The 13,338-nt window shown below is 43.5% G+C and overlaps 1 protein-coding gene across 1 annotated transcript in view; it reads left to right on the top strand.

Moving 5' to 3' along the window:
• The window catches only part of gabbr2 (gamma-aminobutyric acid (GABA) B receptor, 2), a 69,515-nt gene that overhangs the window by 11,534 nt on the left and 44,643 nt on the right, over nucleotides 1-13,338 (top strand). Inside the window, exons 3-4 of the mRNA XM_068747559.1 lie at nucleotides 8,084-8,254; nucleotides 10,962-11,063. Of these exons, the coding sequence (XP_068603660.1) occupies nucleotides 8,084-8,254; nucleotides 10,962-11,063 (273 nt within the window). The remainder of the gene's footprint in view (nucleotides 1-8,083; nucleotides 8,255-10,961; nucleotides 11,064-13,338) is intronic.

Here is a 13,338-nt window from a genome sequence, read left to right on the forward strand (position 1 = left end):
CTGAGTGTTTTGGTTCAGTAAAGGGTCGACTTTAAGGTTTTTTTTTAATGTAAATTCACTGTGAATTTCACTTTGTTGCAGACCAAACGGATAAATTAATAGCTTTGGTTTGCTGAATGGAAATTCGGTGTGAAAATAGTTACCATGAATATCTGCCACTGCCTTGTGTGCCGTCACTATGGTTACGGATGCTCTCAGGAAAGTGACTCAGTTTAATAGTGTTTTTACAGACAAAGTGGTATTACAGTATAATATAATTCAATATCAGCTGCCTCCTTTCAAGATAGATCGCAGGAACTTATGGATCACTATGACTTAGACAAGGAAATACTGGCGCTGAAAGCATGCGATGACTCATCATCTCGACGCGCGTCTCTCTTCTCTGGCTGGGAGCTGGGAGGAGATACCCTATGAATCAAATCAAATTAACCATCTAATGGAGAGAGAGGAAGGGAGGAGGAAAGATGAGTGGAGGAGAGGGTTCTCACCCTCTCACTGTTTTATTCTTTTTTTATTCTTTTTTTTGTGAATGGAGAGAGACGGAGAGTGAAATGGGCTTGGTGGTCTGAAAAATATCGACTTAATGGGAGCTTTTTCAATGATATATAACCAATTATGGAGGCCACAAGCTTCTTATCAGACATCGGGCAAGTCACTGGAACTCCAGCAGTGCTGCAGTGCAGCGTATTAGATTGCATATCGGCTAACGGCTGTAATGGATGCCTTTGCTTGAGCGATCAAAGAATCCTGGATTTACTGACTGACACAAATAATCAAAACATTCAAGATCAAAAACCAAATGATTTTCTGCACTTCAAGCCTTAGTGTATCAGCGTGATGTCATTGGCATGTGCCTTCATAAGCATAGTTATCACCCGCAGACGCGTGAAAAGCCGGAAACTGGAGAAGAAAGAGGAATAACGGGGGGAATTAAAGTGTGATACGAAGTAAATAGAAAACAGAAACGTCGTGTTTTTCTCATTCAAGGTATTTTGTTTCATCCTGCTGGTGTTAGACTGTTTATGAGCAATCAGCAGGCATCCTCTCTCTTTCACTGCCTCATTCTGCTTTGCATGCAGAATGAGATGCAGCCATCCCTCGGAGACGGGGGGGGCTCTGAGAACGAACAGAACCAAAATGAGCGAAGGAGATGACGTTGCTGGCGGAACCATCTGGGTGTTCCCAGCATCTTGCTCTCACTTTGGCACACAGGCTGTGTTTTTCCCTTTTTCCTCTGCATGGCTTGCCTGCTCCGTGTTCCCATCCTTTATTTATCAGAGCCCTCATTAATCAAAGTGAAAAGCAAAGGGAAGAGTCGCATCAGGATTTCATTGAAGCAAGTCGGACCGCAGACGCCTTCTGTCAGCATCTTGAAAAGAAATTGTAATTTGCAAATCATTGCCCATTCAAATCCTGTATAAAGTAGTATCAGTCTATTTTCGGCAAGGAAGCGAGGATATACTTTATCTTAAGGCATCAAAGGTCATTTGGATGCATTTCTGTATTATCTTTTAATAACAAACTGTTTAAATCCAGAAAAAAAGTTTTTAAAAACACCTGCAATTCTTCATGATAAAAATAAAAAAACCCTCAGCATGGCAACTTTTTAAAGTAAATGCTGTTGTTCACGACAACCTGGCCGAGTAAGCAGAGAAAAATACTGGCTCATGCAATGTGTAATCCTCTGCTTCCCTGAGGGACTCGGTATATAGAGCGATGGATAGAGAGGAAATGGAGGGAGGGAGGGGAGAAAGGAAAACTAATGGCCGTTACAGTTCAGCATCTACCCATTAATCATTCACAGGCAGCCAAGTGGCAGCAGCAGGGAGCACAGTGAGATTTCAGATTACAGTATCAAATCTCAATTTAGAAATAGTTATGGAGCTCAGGGACAAAATGTCATCACTCACACACACACACACACCCCCACCTCCCTCTGATAATTCCCAGATCACTCTGTAACATGCAGTCATTCTATGTATGCAAATTGACATACGACGATTTGAAGAATAACTGAGTCTTGTAAACTCTACTCGCTGAGGAGCCGCATCCCATTTTTCCTCCTTGTCATTCCGAGAGATGTGGGAATGACAAGTAACACATTGTATTGATTTACGCTCCGTGGATCTTGCTGCATTCACCGTATGACAAATGGGTTTCGGCATGCCGATGTGCACTGTCATCACTTTGCCTTTGACGGGGGCAGCATGCGATGAAAGCATCGAGCTGGCTTCCCACGTGTGACTGTCGGGTAAGGCAAACACTGAGGGGCACGCCTGAGCTGAGAGTCCAGTCCACAGGCTTATTGCTGTGTCTGTGACTTTTGAGGCTTTAAGTGGTCAAGTTGTGGGACGAGCCTGAACATCTTAATCTAATCCATTATGTGACTTTAGAAATAAAATCCTTTTTAGAGGTTTATTGGGTTTGCGGTTGCATATTTGATTAAAAAAGGGTCATCTGTCTTCTCTTAATGTCTTTTTCTGCTCTTTTGTGCCATCTTTACAGCACTTTAATCATGTATATATATTCTGAAATGCCTGCACCAAGTTATGCAGGGCAGTTCAAATGCTCAACACAGTGCAGGAAATGTAGAATGTCTGCACTCACACGGGTTTAGCGAGGACAAGCGCTCAATCATGACCAGTATGTTGATTAAAACCTGTGCAGCTTAAATCATTTTAAGTCATTTTAATCACACTCGTGCATTTATTTAGCCTGATGTTTCTCGAGAATGGATCATTGCTCGTGGCGGTCAGGCGAGGCCGGCTGCAAATACGAGGAAGGAAAAGGCGTAGCTGCAGAGGATGAAGGGTATCAAAAACAAGGTCTATCGATTTTACCTGAGGCGAGAGCGATGCAGAGCGGTGCCGCACAAGGCCGGCGAGCACACACAGAGCATCAGTCAGTCTGCGTTCATGGGTGGGCGAATACATGCGAGCATCAGCCGTGGTATGATTGACAGGCCGGCGCTAGCGTTGGAGCAGGACATAAACTATTAGAGAGGACACCCCCCCCCCCCCCCCGCCACGTGTCGAGGCCGGTCAGTGGGGACAGGATGTGATGTGTCCTGACACTATGACACTTGTTAGTTGTTTAAATGATCCAAGCAGGCATCAGTTATAATTTAAGAATTTGCATTTGTAATGAGATTTACCCTCCCCTCCCCCCGCCCCGAAATCTCTATATCTATACTAAAATGTGCACGTTTGTAAATGTTTATGCAAATACAGAATAGAATAGAATAGGATGTGTGTTCGTACCACGTGACTGTTCACTCATACATGCTGTATGGTGTATCTCCGGCCCTCGGTGCATCCTGTGGCCCTGAAGCCTTTTGTTCTCTGCGAGCTGTCAGAATACGTGTTTTCCCTCGATCCAGGTGTGTTCTCCATCACGCTGGAGTTGAGCAGTCGGTCCTCTCCAGTTAACCCCATCTACTCAACACATTCTTGACTCGAGCAGTGTGATGGTGTGGAATGATCTGAATTAATACCATATTATTATTTTTCTCTGCTCGTTGTCTGTTTTTTTTTTTTTTTTATGCCGTCCTGATTCTCTGTTAGCTTGCGCGTGCATCACTTCCTCCCTCCTTCATCCTGCTGCTAACGAGTTCTGGATGTGGTTGTTGTGGGGTCCAAATGTCCTCCCTCGCCACTGCCTCTCCAGCCGGTGCTCCCACTGAGCGTCAAATGCCTCTCTTGAATATTAAATGAACCTCAGGACCCCCCCTCTGTGCTTCCTGATCAGCAGCACTGCTATTACCTGGCTTTCACTCAGCGTGGGGTCACAAGGGCCCCGCCATGGCCTTGAGTCACTTGTGTTATGGACGAAGGTAGAAATAATAGGCATGGCCTGTTTGAGCGTTTGAAGTTGTTTGATACGATCCCTTTTGATTATGGAATCTTTTCATCCAGTTTTCCAACTTGTGAAAATTGCCTCAAAGTCTGGAATTCTGGGTTGTCCCAGTAACTGTATCTGAGGGAAATGCAGATCCTGCTTTCAGGCATAAAGGAGAACCTAGAGAAACCATTTAAACGTATTTTTTTTAAATTTGGTTTCTATAATAGCTACTTCATTATTCAAAGGCCAATCACACAATTAGCCCGCGCAAATCCAATTGCGAAGCAGGCCCACTACGGCCAATCGATCCTATTAGATCCAATGTGATTAGACGTCTTCCATGTTTATTCTTCAAACTGCATGCATGAGAAAACTTTGGCAGCCTTTCATTTATGCACCTCTAATTGGCAATTCCATGCCAAATCAGGTGCATATTACAAAAAAGAAATCGGTAGAAGGGCGAGAGGTCAACCTAGGAGAAGATACATGGACGTATTGAGGGAGGACATGAGTGGCTGGTGTTGCATAGGACGATGCAAAGGACGGGGTGACTCCCTGTGGCGTCCCCTCACGGGACAATCTGAAAGTCCAGTAGTAGTAGAACCGTAAGCGCTTTAAGTCTGCAGCTGCATTCCAATATGGACAGAAAGACGAATGTAATCTCTTCCTCCAACTCTGAACACCTGCAAGGAGCAGAGAGCCACATATGGGTGGTTGGAGGGCTTTTATACTACTGGTGGTGGGTAAAGGAGAGTGGATTTCATGCACAAAGTTGATGCAATTGTTACGTGTTTGTCCCACAGTGGCCCAGTAAAGGGATTTTGAAAACTAAAAAAAACCACCAATACACACCAGAGAGAAGCTGTTATGGCTTCTGTCACATAGAAAACGGCACATTTTAGCCACATTAATGACACAAGTCCACAAATGATTTGTCCACAAGACACAACACAGTAACCCCAGACACTATTGCATAGACTACAATAAGTCTGCGTCTTACGTGCATCTTATTGCCTATTCTGGGCTCCTCTCACTGTTTTGCCCTCGCATAAATAAGTAGTCTGCGACTCGAATAATGCTGAACGGAGATGCAGCAAAGCTTTTGTACTCGCTTCAATCCGAATATGTGAAAAGTACGCCATTGCAATGGTTGCCTCTCAAGGCTCAGTGTGGCCAGATGGCGCCTCAGTCGCGTTACCCAGAGCCTTGCCGACCTTGTGGCGAGATGAGAGGGGTCTGGAGCCCGTTGCCACCATTTTAATTACCGCTGGCAAAGGAAGGCCATTGTACGCCGTGTTTTGGGTTCGTCAGACTGATCCGTCGCTCCAGAGTGTGTAGAATACCTGCGCCTTAACCTGTGGTTTGTGTGTACGTGCACACGACGTGCGAATCCGACTCTGCTGCAGAGCTCGCCACGAAATACCTTCCTATTTGAGCTTCCCTTCTCTTAAACCCTTTATATAAGTCACGCCGCTCGGTTTGTGATATCATGGAACTATTTTTGGCTTTTTCTCTGAAAAGGCTATTCAGCATTAGATAAAAAAACTAAAAAAAACTAGCCTGTTCTTTAAATAACGCACCGGAGCTCCCCATCATTTTACCGGGTCTGCAGTAACTGTGCTACAACAGAGTTGTTCAGAAAACTGATGATGAATATATTAGATAGAGCAGTACTAGTATAGTCAAACAGTAGCATGTATTACAGTACAAGTACAGTCAAACACCCTGTCTAAGAGGTCTTGTTTCCATTGAAAGTCCTCAGTACGTAATTCATCGACATGTAACAATATAAATAAAAATAAATTATTCCATTGACGCAAAATAACAATACATTTAAACGAATCCATTTTTGTCATCCCTTAGAGACATCCTGTTTTGTCGACTTTGCTGATGGATGGGAGATGGAGAAACATTCCGGGTGTCTTAATTGGACACCCATGCTCAGTATTGTTGCATTCCATGGTCTGTTTCCACGGTTATATGTAAAAGTCTGGACTCGCATATCTGATACACCCGAGGTTGAATGAATCTGGGACTTACTGGATGACCGAGTTTGACCTGCAGGAGAAAAGGAATGAAAAATTGATTCCCTCTGATGTTTGCTATTGGATTTTCAGCATAAGAAATATTTTTAGTTTGAACGATATTGTCTTTGCCTACATGTTTGTGTTGCTAAAACGCAATTCGTTCAGTCATGCCTTTTCATTTCTCTCACAAACCAAATCTACCCTTACCTTATTTTCCCTCCTGAAGAAAACCAAATAGACAACCAGTGCTGCAGCGCCGATATAGTTTGAAGCCCAGCATGCGGTTTTATTGGCCGATATTGTTTCCTGCAGTTATTCTTACATTCCCAGGTCAGAGCAGATCTGTAACACATGAAACACGTGACACTGTGCCAAACGCCAAAAACTGCTGCAAAACACATGGCTCAGGAAGTGCTGAATCACCTAAGGGAGGGGGGGGGGGAATTGTACAGTTTTGTCTCTTCGGGCAGAAACACTTCTTCCCAGTGCAACCGTGAAATCACTGGTGCAATAAATTTGATTTGAGAAGATCACCAGCACTTATTAGAGATCCATAGAAGCATCTCCCAGAGTGGGCGTAGCAAATAGCCTTAGCTAAATGGAGATTAAGGGAATGCTGGGGAAGACCCCTTGAAGCCCTCTAAGGCTTGTGGGTGATTTTGGATTTAGCAGTGCTAGCCAGATAAAAGCCTTTCTTCCTGCTTAATTGATGGCTGTAATCCTTGTGTTGTTTCAAAAGCCCGTCAGGCCGATGTGAGAGCACAAAGCCCCTTTGGGCCCGAATAGAAAGTTGTAATTTAGGACCAAATCAAGGGTTTTCACTGGTAAAGTCTCGTGGATGTGGGATCTACCAAAATGTCTTGAATTATGAGTGATTCATGAGGATGTTAATAGCCAGTTTCTATTTCCAAAAGCTAGAATGGTGTTTCAACAAATGTAATTTTTTTAGTGTTTTATTGTTTCACCAATGCACCTTTTGGTCTGAAGCACAATTATAATAGCCTTTTGCTGATCGCGAGCATAAATCACAAGTTGTTCTTAAACTGTACAAAGAATGTACAGATTAAGGCCCCGCACTGATTCTAATCGCTCATTATACCGCCACACAGAGAACACGGCAGTGCCTCGGCTCAGCTTGTGGCCTTTCGGTATTCACAACCTGTTTGACGGATTAGATGCACCTTTACAAATGTGTGCTATCATTTACCCCCCCCCCCAAAAAAAAAGTAATCTGCATCTGCATGTCTGATCTCAACATTTCATGCAAATACAAAGACTTATTTATAGCATTCATGCGACTAAAATAAAACATAATGCTGTCAGCGGCAGAAGCAAAGTGAATGCCGCATGTACAAAGACACCCCGTCTATCCGAATGCACGCTGGTTGCTGCATCGCTCTGTAAATTGCTCATGAAGAACATTAAAGGAAAGCCCTTGCGGCATTTCGAGTAAAATAGTAACGCGCGTTCGGAAGTATGTAGTAAAACTAGGACGATATTTAAATCACAACTGAAAGGTGGGAAGGGTGAGAATCGGGACCGCTGAGACCGTGGGACGTGGCAGCGTGTGTTAAGCTTTATATTCAGCACGGGCAGCAGCGCTTGCACCTCGTGTTTCATTTGTTGATGTCCTCACCGTGTCTCCTGAACACGCTTGCTAATTGGCTCCTAATTAGTCATGCATACCGACCAGTTTAGCTCCATTCAGTGACAGCCATTTAGCTTTGGAAAAGATTTGCCCTTTAACGTTTATCGCCATTTTTGGACGTGGATATATTTTGCTGCTGAAATAATGTGAGCGTGCGAAAAGATAATTAGTGTTTGAGGTCATTTGTTCGGGTTGTGGCGTGTGGGTGTGTCTGCTTTTCTCTAGATAACTAACACAAACACACACTTGTGGGCACCCGTACATACGTCAAGGCACGGATGAACAATGTGGAGCTGGCGTGAAAGGTCATGCATGCTGGAGTCATCAATAGCAATGCAGTAATTACATATCTATATGCAGAATAACTTCAAGTTGACATTTACCTGATTGGAAAGTGTCGACTTTATTCACCCTGCTTTAACCCTTGCGATGATCGAAGGTCGAACCAGGGGCAGATCTGACATTTGCACACTAATCCACGCTTTGCTTGTTGCCGGGATTATTTTTCACTGTCTAATTTACCATTCAGACTCCGAGCTCATCTTATCGCTCTTATTTGTTCTTCCAGCTGTCCTTCGCAGCAACCACCCCGGTTCTGGCAGACAAGAAAAAGTATCCCAACTTCTTCCGCACCGTCCCGTCGGACAACGCCGTGAACCCAGCAGTGGTGAAGTTCCTCAACTACTACAACTGGAGTCGGGTCGGGACCCTGACCCAGGACGTCCAGAGGTTCTCAGAGGTCAGTCGCTCTTCTGCAATTTTTGAAAGGGGAAACATTGAATGTTTTCCAAAGTATAGCAGATACTTCCACCTTACCTTTCTGTGCGTAAATGAAATGAATTAAATCACTGTCTTTCCGTCTTTATTGTGCATAAATAAGAGAAGCCGTACTTTATTTTCTTTGTGGGGAAATTCTTTGTCTGCATTTCAGCCCTGAAGAGCTTTGTGCAGCTCTTAAAGCCCTTAAATTCTGAATCTTGCTCAAGGAAACTTTGACATTTCTCTGAGCCTCGTAGGAGAAAAAAAATTCATCATCTGTGGGTGAAGGTTATCATTTCACCATTATATTCACTGAATATCTTCTTCATCCCGATGCACGGACAGCGAACAGGACTGGAACTAAACAGTGACTTCAATTTACTCAGCTATCATTCAGATGATGCCAACTTGATTTCAGTGGGTGGCAATTAATTAAAGCCAAGCAAAATTGATATTTCCCCACCCACGTAAAACTTCACGGAAGGATTCTCCACAACTTTGAGTAATAGTGAAAATTCCTACTTTTCAAACTAAAAGTAGAATAACCCGCCCAATCGAACTAAATCTCATGCTTTGGTAATTCTTTAATTTCCTGGCTGGAAATAACAAAGAAATAGAGACAAACGTGCTTAAATTACACTTTTGTAAAAGAGTCATCTTTACCTGCGAATGTGTCCAGCAGCTTTTCACCTTTAAAGCCAGGAGGAAATATACATCAGCGATTTGACAAGGTATAATAATGTGATGCCAAAACATCACATCGGATACTCGAGGAACATTTAGTAGCAAAGGAAAACCGGTATTTCAAGCTGGAGTATGAGGAACGTATTGTGAGCTCTTGCCTTGAGGCTCTGGCTGAGAACAATCTGCTCAGCAGCTGGGGGTGGGGGGTGGGGGGGTATGAGAAGTCTCACTGCAAATCTCAGAGAGCCCAAATCCCTTTATCGCTCCCCTCCTGAAAGCACCGAGGGGCTTTGGACGGGTGGGCGGCCCGATTCAATCAACCTGCCACAAGATTGGCTTCTAATCCCGATTTACAAATATGCAAGCATCGCTTTCCTACTTTATCATTTGCAAAATCCTCGACAGTCTTTGGTGCATCACAAAATTTCTGGTAGCATGTCGCAAGACAAATGGTTAAGATGTGAAGTACTAAATATTGTTTGAATATTTCCAGAGTGCAGAAATGATAATAATAATAACCAATGCAAAATGTTGATTTGCAGAAGATCTTTTTATTCAGAAGACAGTGTTTCATGAACTGTTTATGAAACTGCCAGTTTTATTGCTAATGGAAAAACATGTGCAATGACAACATTTCAATATTGGCATTCTCTGTATTAAATTTGTGTTTTAGAACACCGCTGAGACATACTTTACTGTTCAATATATACAGTATACAAGTACATTCACACAGGATAAAGATTATTTTCACCGTTGTCATCTCCATCACACCGCTCGCTCGCACGCACGCGCGCACGCACACACACGCACACACAAACACACACTGCAATCAACATTATTGAGATTGCCAGGCAAGCAGGCCTCTTCCATGATCATCCGTGGTCAGGCAGTCGGATGACAAACCTGTTTGAGAACAGGATTAGGACGCTGTCCTCCGCCTGGAACCCTCTGAGCTGCAGTATTTAATTGCACTATGCCTACCAATGTATTTAGCTGATGCATTATTGCGCTCATCAGCCTGAGTGCATCTGTTTGTCCAGAAGTGTCGCGGCCGCCTGTATTTGCTGCTGGGGGATTCCCAGATTGTGCCAATGGAAGATTGTCCCTCATGGCGTCCCTCAATCCATCTGGAGGGGGCCAAGTTTTGTGTTGCTGTTGATCTATTGATTTTGAGAATTGATTACACAGCAGCAGCAATATTGACCAGCAGATGGAAAGATGGGAACAGGTGAAATATTCCACAAATCGGCGGGTTGTGTTCGATGACGTTTGAGGAGAATGAGGCTGAATATTGCGTGTCCGCATGGATTAGCTCGCAGGCTTTGCTACATCGTCAGATAGAGGTAGCCTTAAATCCATCCTTTGCATATGCAGCACTGTAAGAGGAGAAGGCTTGAAGCTGCTGTTGACTGTAATAATTCTGCATTGCACATTAAAATTTGGTCAAAATGTGAATGAAGACTATTGGTTTTTCACCGCTGTTTTTTAAACTCTACATGAAGCATGCGGTTTGTTGTGACAGCCTGTCATCATAAATAAATAGTAATTGTGGACTAGCGAAAGACGGTAACGTTTCGATGATGGCTCTGCTTATCACAATTTGAGCGAGCTTTTAGTGGCCGTCAGACTAGAAAGGCTCCGTTTAAGTGCAGTCCAGTTACCATCAGCATGATATAGGACTACTTGCAACAATATAAACTTTGGCACACATTTCGTTTCACATTTGCATATCGGGCAAATACACAGAGTCTTCATCTGTTAGCTGTTAGATGTAGCTTCTGCCAAATGAGCTTGGCACGCACCATTAGAGCACGCAGCATCTCTGATGTCTCAACATGGGCCCCCGATGCCAGGCTGCCAGGCCGGGGTGGAGGAGACCGATGGCCGCGGGGCACAGCCGGACAACATCCAAACATTTGTGTCTTTGCGGCATTTGCCTCATGCAGAGCGTTGTATATTTTACGTGCTAAATTACCACTTGTGTGCGTGGTCCCTTCTCTCAGGTGAGGAATGATCTAACGAGTGAGCTGGAAAAAGCTGACATTCAGATCGCGGACACCGAAAGTTTCTCCAATGATCCCTGTGTCAACGTCAAGAAGCTCAAGGTAAACAATCCAGTCTGATATTTAACAATCCTATCTAAATGAATAAATGCATGGAATGACTCTTGCTCCACAGATGCCCCAGCATTCAGAGGGTTTTAGAATCAAAACTCAATGTTTTCTCCAATGTTATATTTTTGTGTATGAATTGCTGCATATGAAATGTCAATGTTGAATAATTTAACTGGGCCAGAGCAGCATATAGTTCTCAGTGAGACTAATGGAGTTGTGATGATGACACTGTGCAGACAAGAGGGTCTGTACCACGACCCCTAATGACCTGCTCAGACTAATGGCTGTTTAATGGGCCTTTTAACTGCATACACGCCAAACACACACACATCTTTTTTCTCCTCTGAAATGAAAAAAAGAACACCATTCTTAAACCAACACTGAGATGCTAAACCTGCCCATATTTAGACTGTTCTCTGATGCTGCTAAATACGTACACAGTTTGGGAAAATTCCCACGGACATTGTGAAAATGCATGAAATTCCGATGTAAATGCAGTCAAGTGTGGAGGGGAAATTATCCAAGCTACCTCCAGAGGCAATTAGAGATGCATTTGGCCTCATTTACCAATTCTGCATGCATCATGAGTCGGTGCCTTGCGTAGTTTGCAGTAGAATCATTGCCATTGGAAGTGAATTAAACACGTGACCAAGTGGCTGTTTGGTGCAAAGGAATATAAATATGTATTCAAAATAGGAAGTCAATTTTTTTTGCTACAGCGCTGTGCGTGGTTGTGTAGGTGCGACTGTGAGTGGTGGGGAGGGGGCTTGGCGGATGTGGAGTTGGGGGGGGGGGGCGGGCGTCACTGCGTGAACCACAAATAGAACACTCACAACTGTGATCCAGCTGGAATATTCACAAAGTAGACAGGCATTTATACAGCGGGTCCTTGAAGCATCCTTCTAGATTTCTGCTTTTTCATCTTTAGCTCTTGTTCTCTGACACAAATTAGTGGACAGGCTGACAAAACACACGCACCTTCTAGTCTTAGCAGCCAGGTTAAAAACGTTAACTCTGAAACGCAGTGCAGGCAGACGTTTCGTTGAGCGAGGCTGCTTTGGCTGTTCGTGACCGAGGGACAGTTTAAGGCGCATGCATTCAATGGAGAGCCTCATGAGAAAAAAATGTCCCGGAATTTAAATTCAGTCCAAAACCCTTTATTATTCATTCTATTTTAATTATTTATCATGTATTCAAGAGTCTCGCCCAACAGATATGACGTAGAACTGCATGGTCCATTTCTTTTTCAACAGTTTTTTTTTGGGGGGGGGGGGCTGACTGATGCAGCAACTTCTGCGTGGTTAAAGGGCTTTTTTATACGTGCATTGCCTTCAGTTTTAGTCATTTGTTAGCCAACTTCTCTTTTCCCGTCAGGCCGTTTTAAATGCAGATATTCCAAATTGTACATTTTAATGCTCCTTGTGAGTCCTGAATATATTTCAGGCACTCTAAGCTCTGAAGCCTGACACCAAAGAGTTGGTGACGAAAAAAAAAAAACAATGAAGTAGACTTCTATCTCGTATTTCTAATAATGGATATTTCAAATAGATTATAGCTGTATGGCTTTATCATTACAGGATTATCTATTTCCTATTATATGGCTTATTAATGATATACTTTTCAGAATAGCTGCTGCAGGTCCTGTAATGTGTCATGTTTTTTTTTTTTACTTCCTTTTCACAATGATGAATCACCTCCGCTGGACAAAATCCTCAAGGTCCGACCGCAGATCACACAACCGCTTATCTTCAGTTTGAATTGTTAAGTGTTTCCGCAACAGCGATGATTTGTTCGCCCTGAACGTGAGCGTAGGCAGATCAGACGTTAAATTAATAACTTGAATTTCATGACAGTTCCATGTCAGGAAATAATGCAGAATCTGTGGTCACAGCAGTGTGTATAACGCACACCCTCCCACACTAATAAATCTACGTGTGCACCTGATCACGTGCGCACACAGCTTGCAGCTATCCACACACAAAGATGGGGGGGGGGGGTATTTAGAGGGTCAAAATGGTCTGCAAATCACGTCCCCCACTACCTCATAAAGCATCATTAGTAGCTTGTGTGTGTGTGTGTGTGTGTACGTGCCTAATAAGACCACCCAGTGTCTGATTGGGCTTATGGGGTACAATATTATTCAAAGCATTATCACACATAACTCATCATCGTAAAGTTAAAGACAAACCTGTCATGGATAGAACGTTCAAGGCTGCTCTTATCACTCCCCTCTTTGAGAACAATTATCATTATGGTTATGTAAGAG

The sequence above is a fragment of the Brachionichthys hirsutus genome, chromosome 13 (assembly GCF_040956055.1).
Source record: "Brachionichthys hirsutus isolate HB-005 chromosome 13, CSIRO-AGI_Bhir_v1, whole genome shotgun sequence".
Classification (NCBI taxonomy): Eukaryota; Metazoa; Chordata; class Actinopteri; order Lophiiformes; family Brachionichthyidae; genus Brachionichthys; species Brachionichthys hirsutus.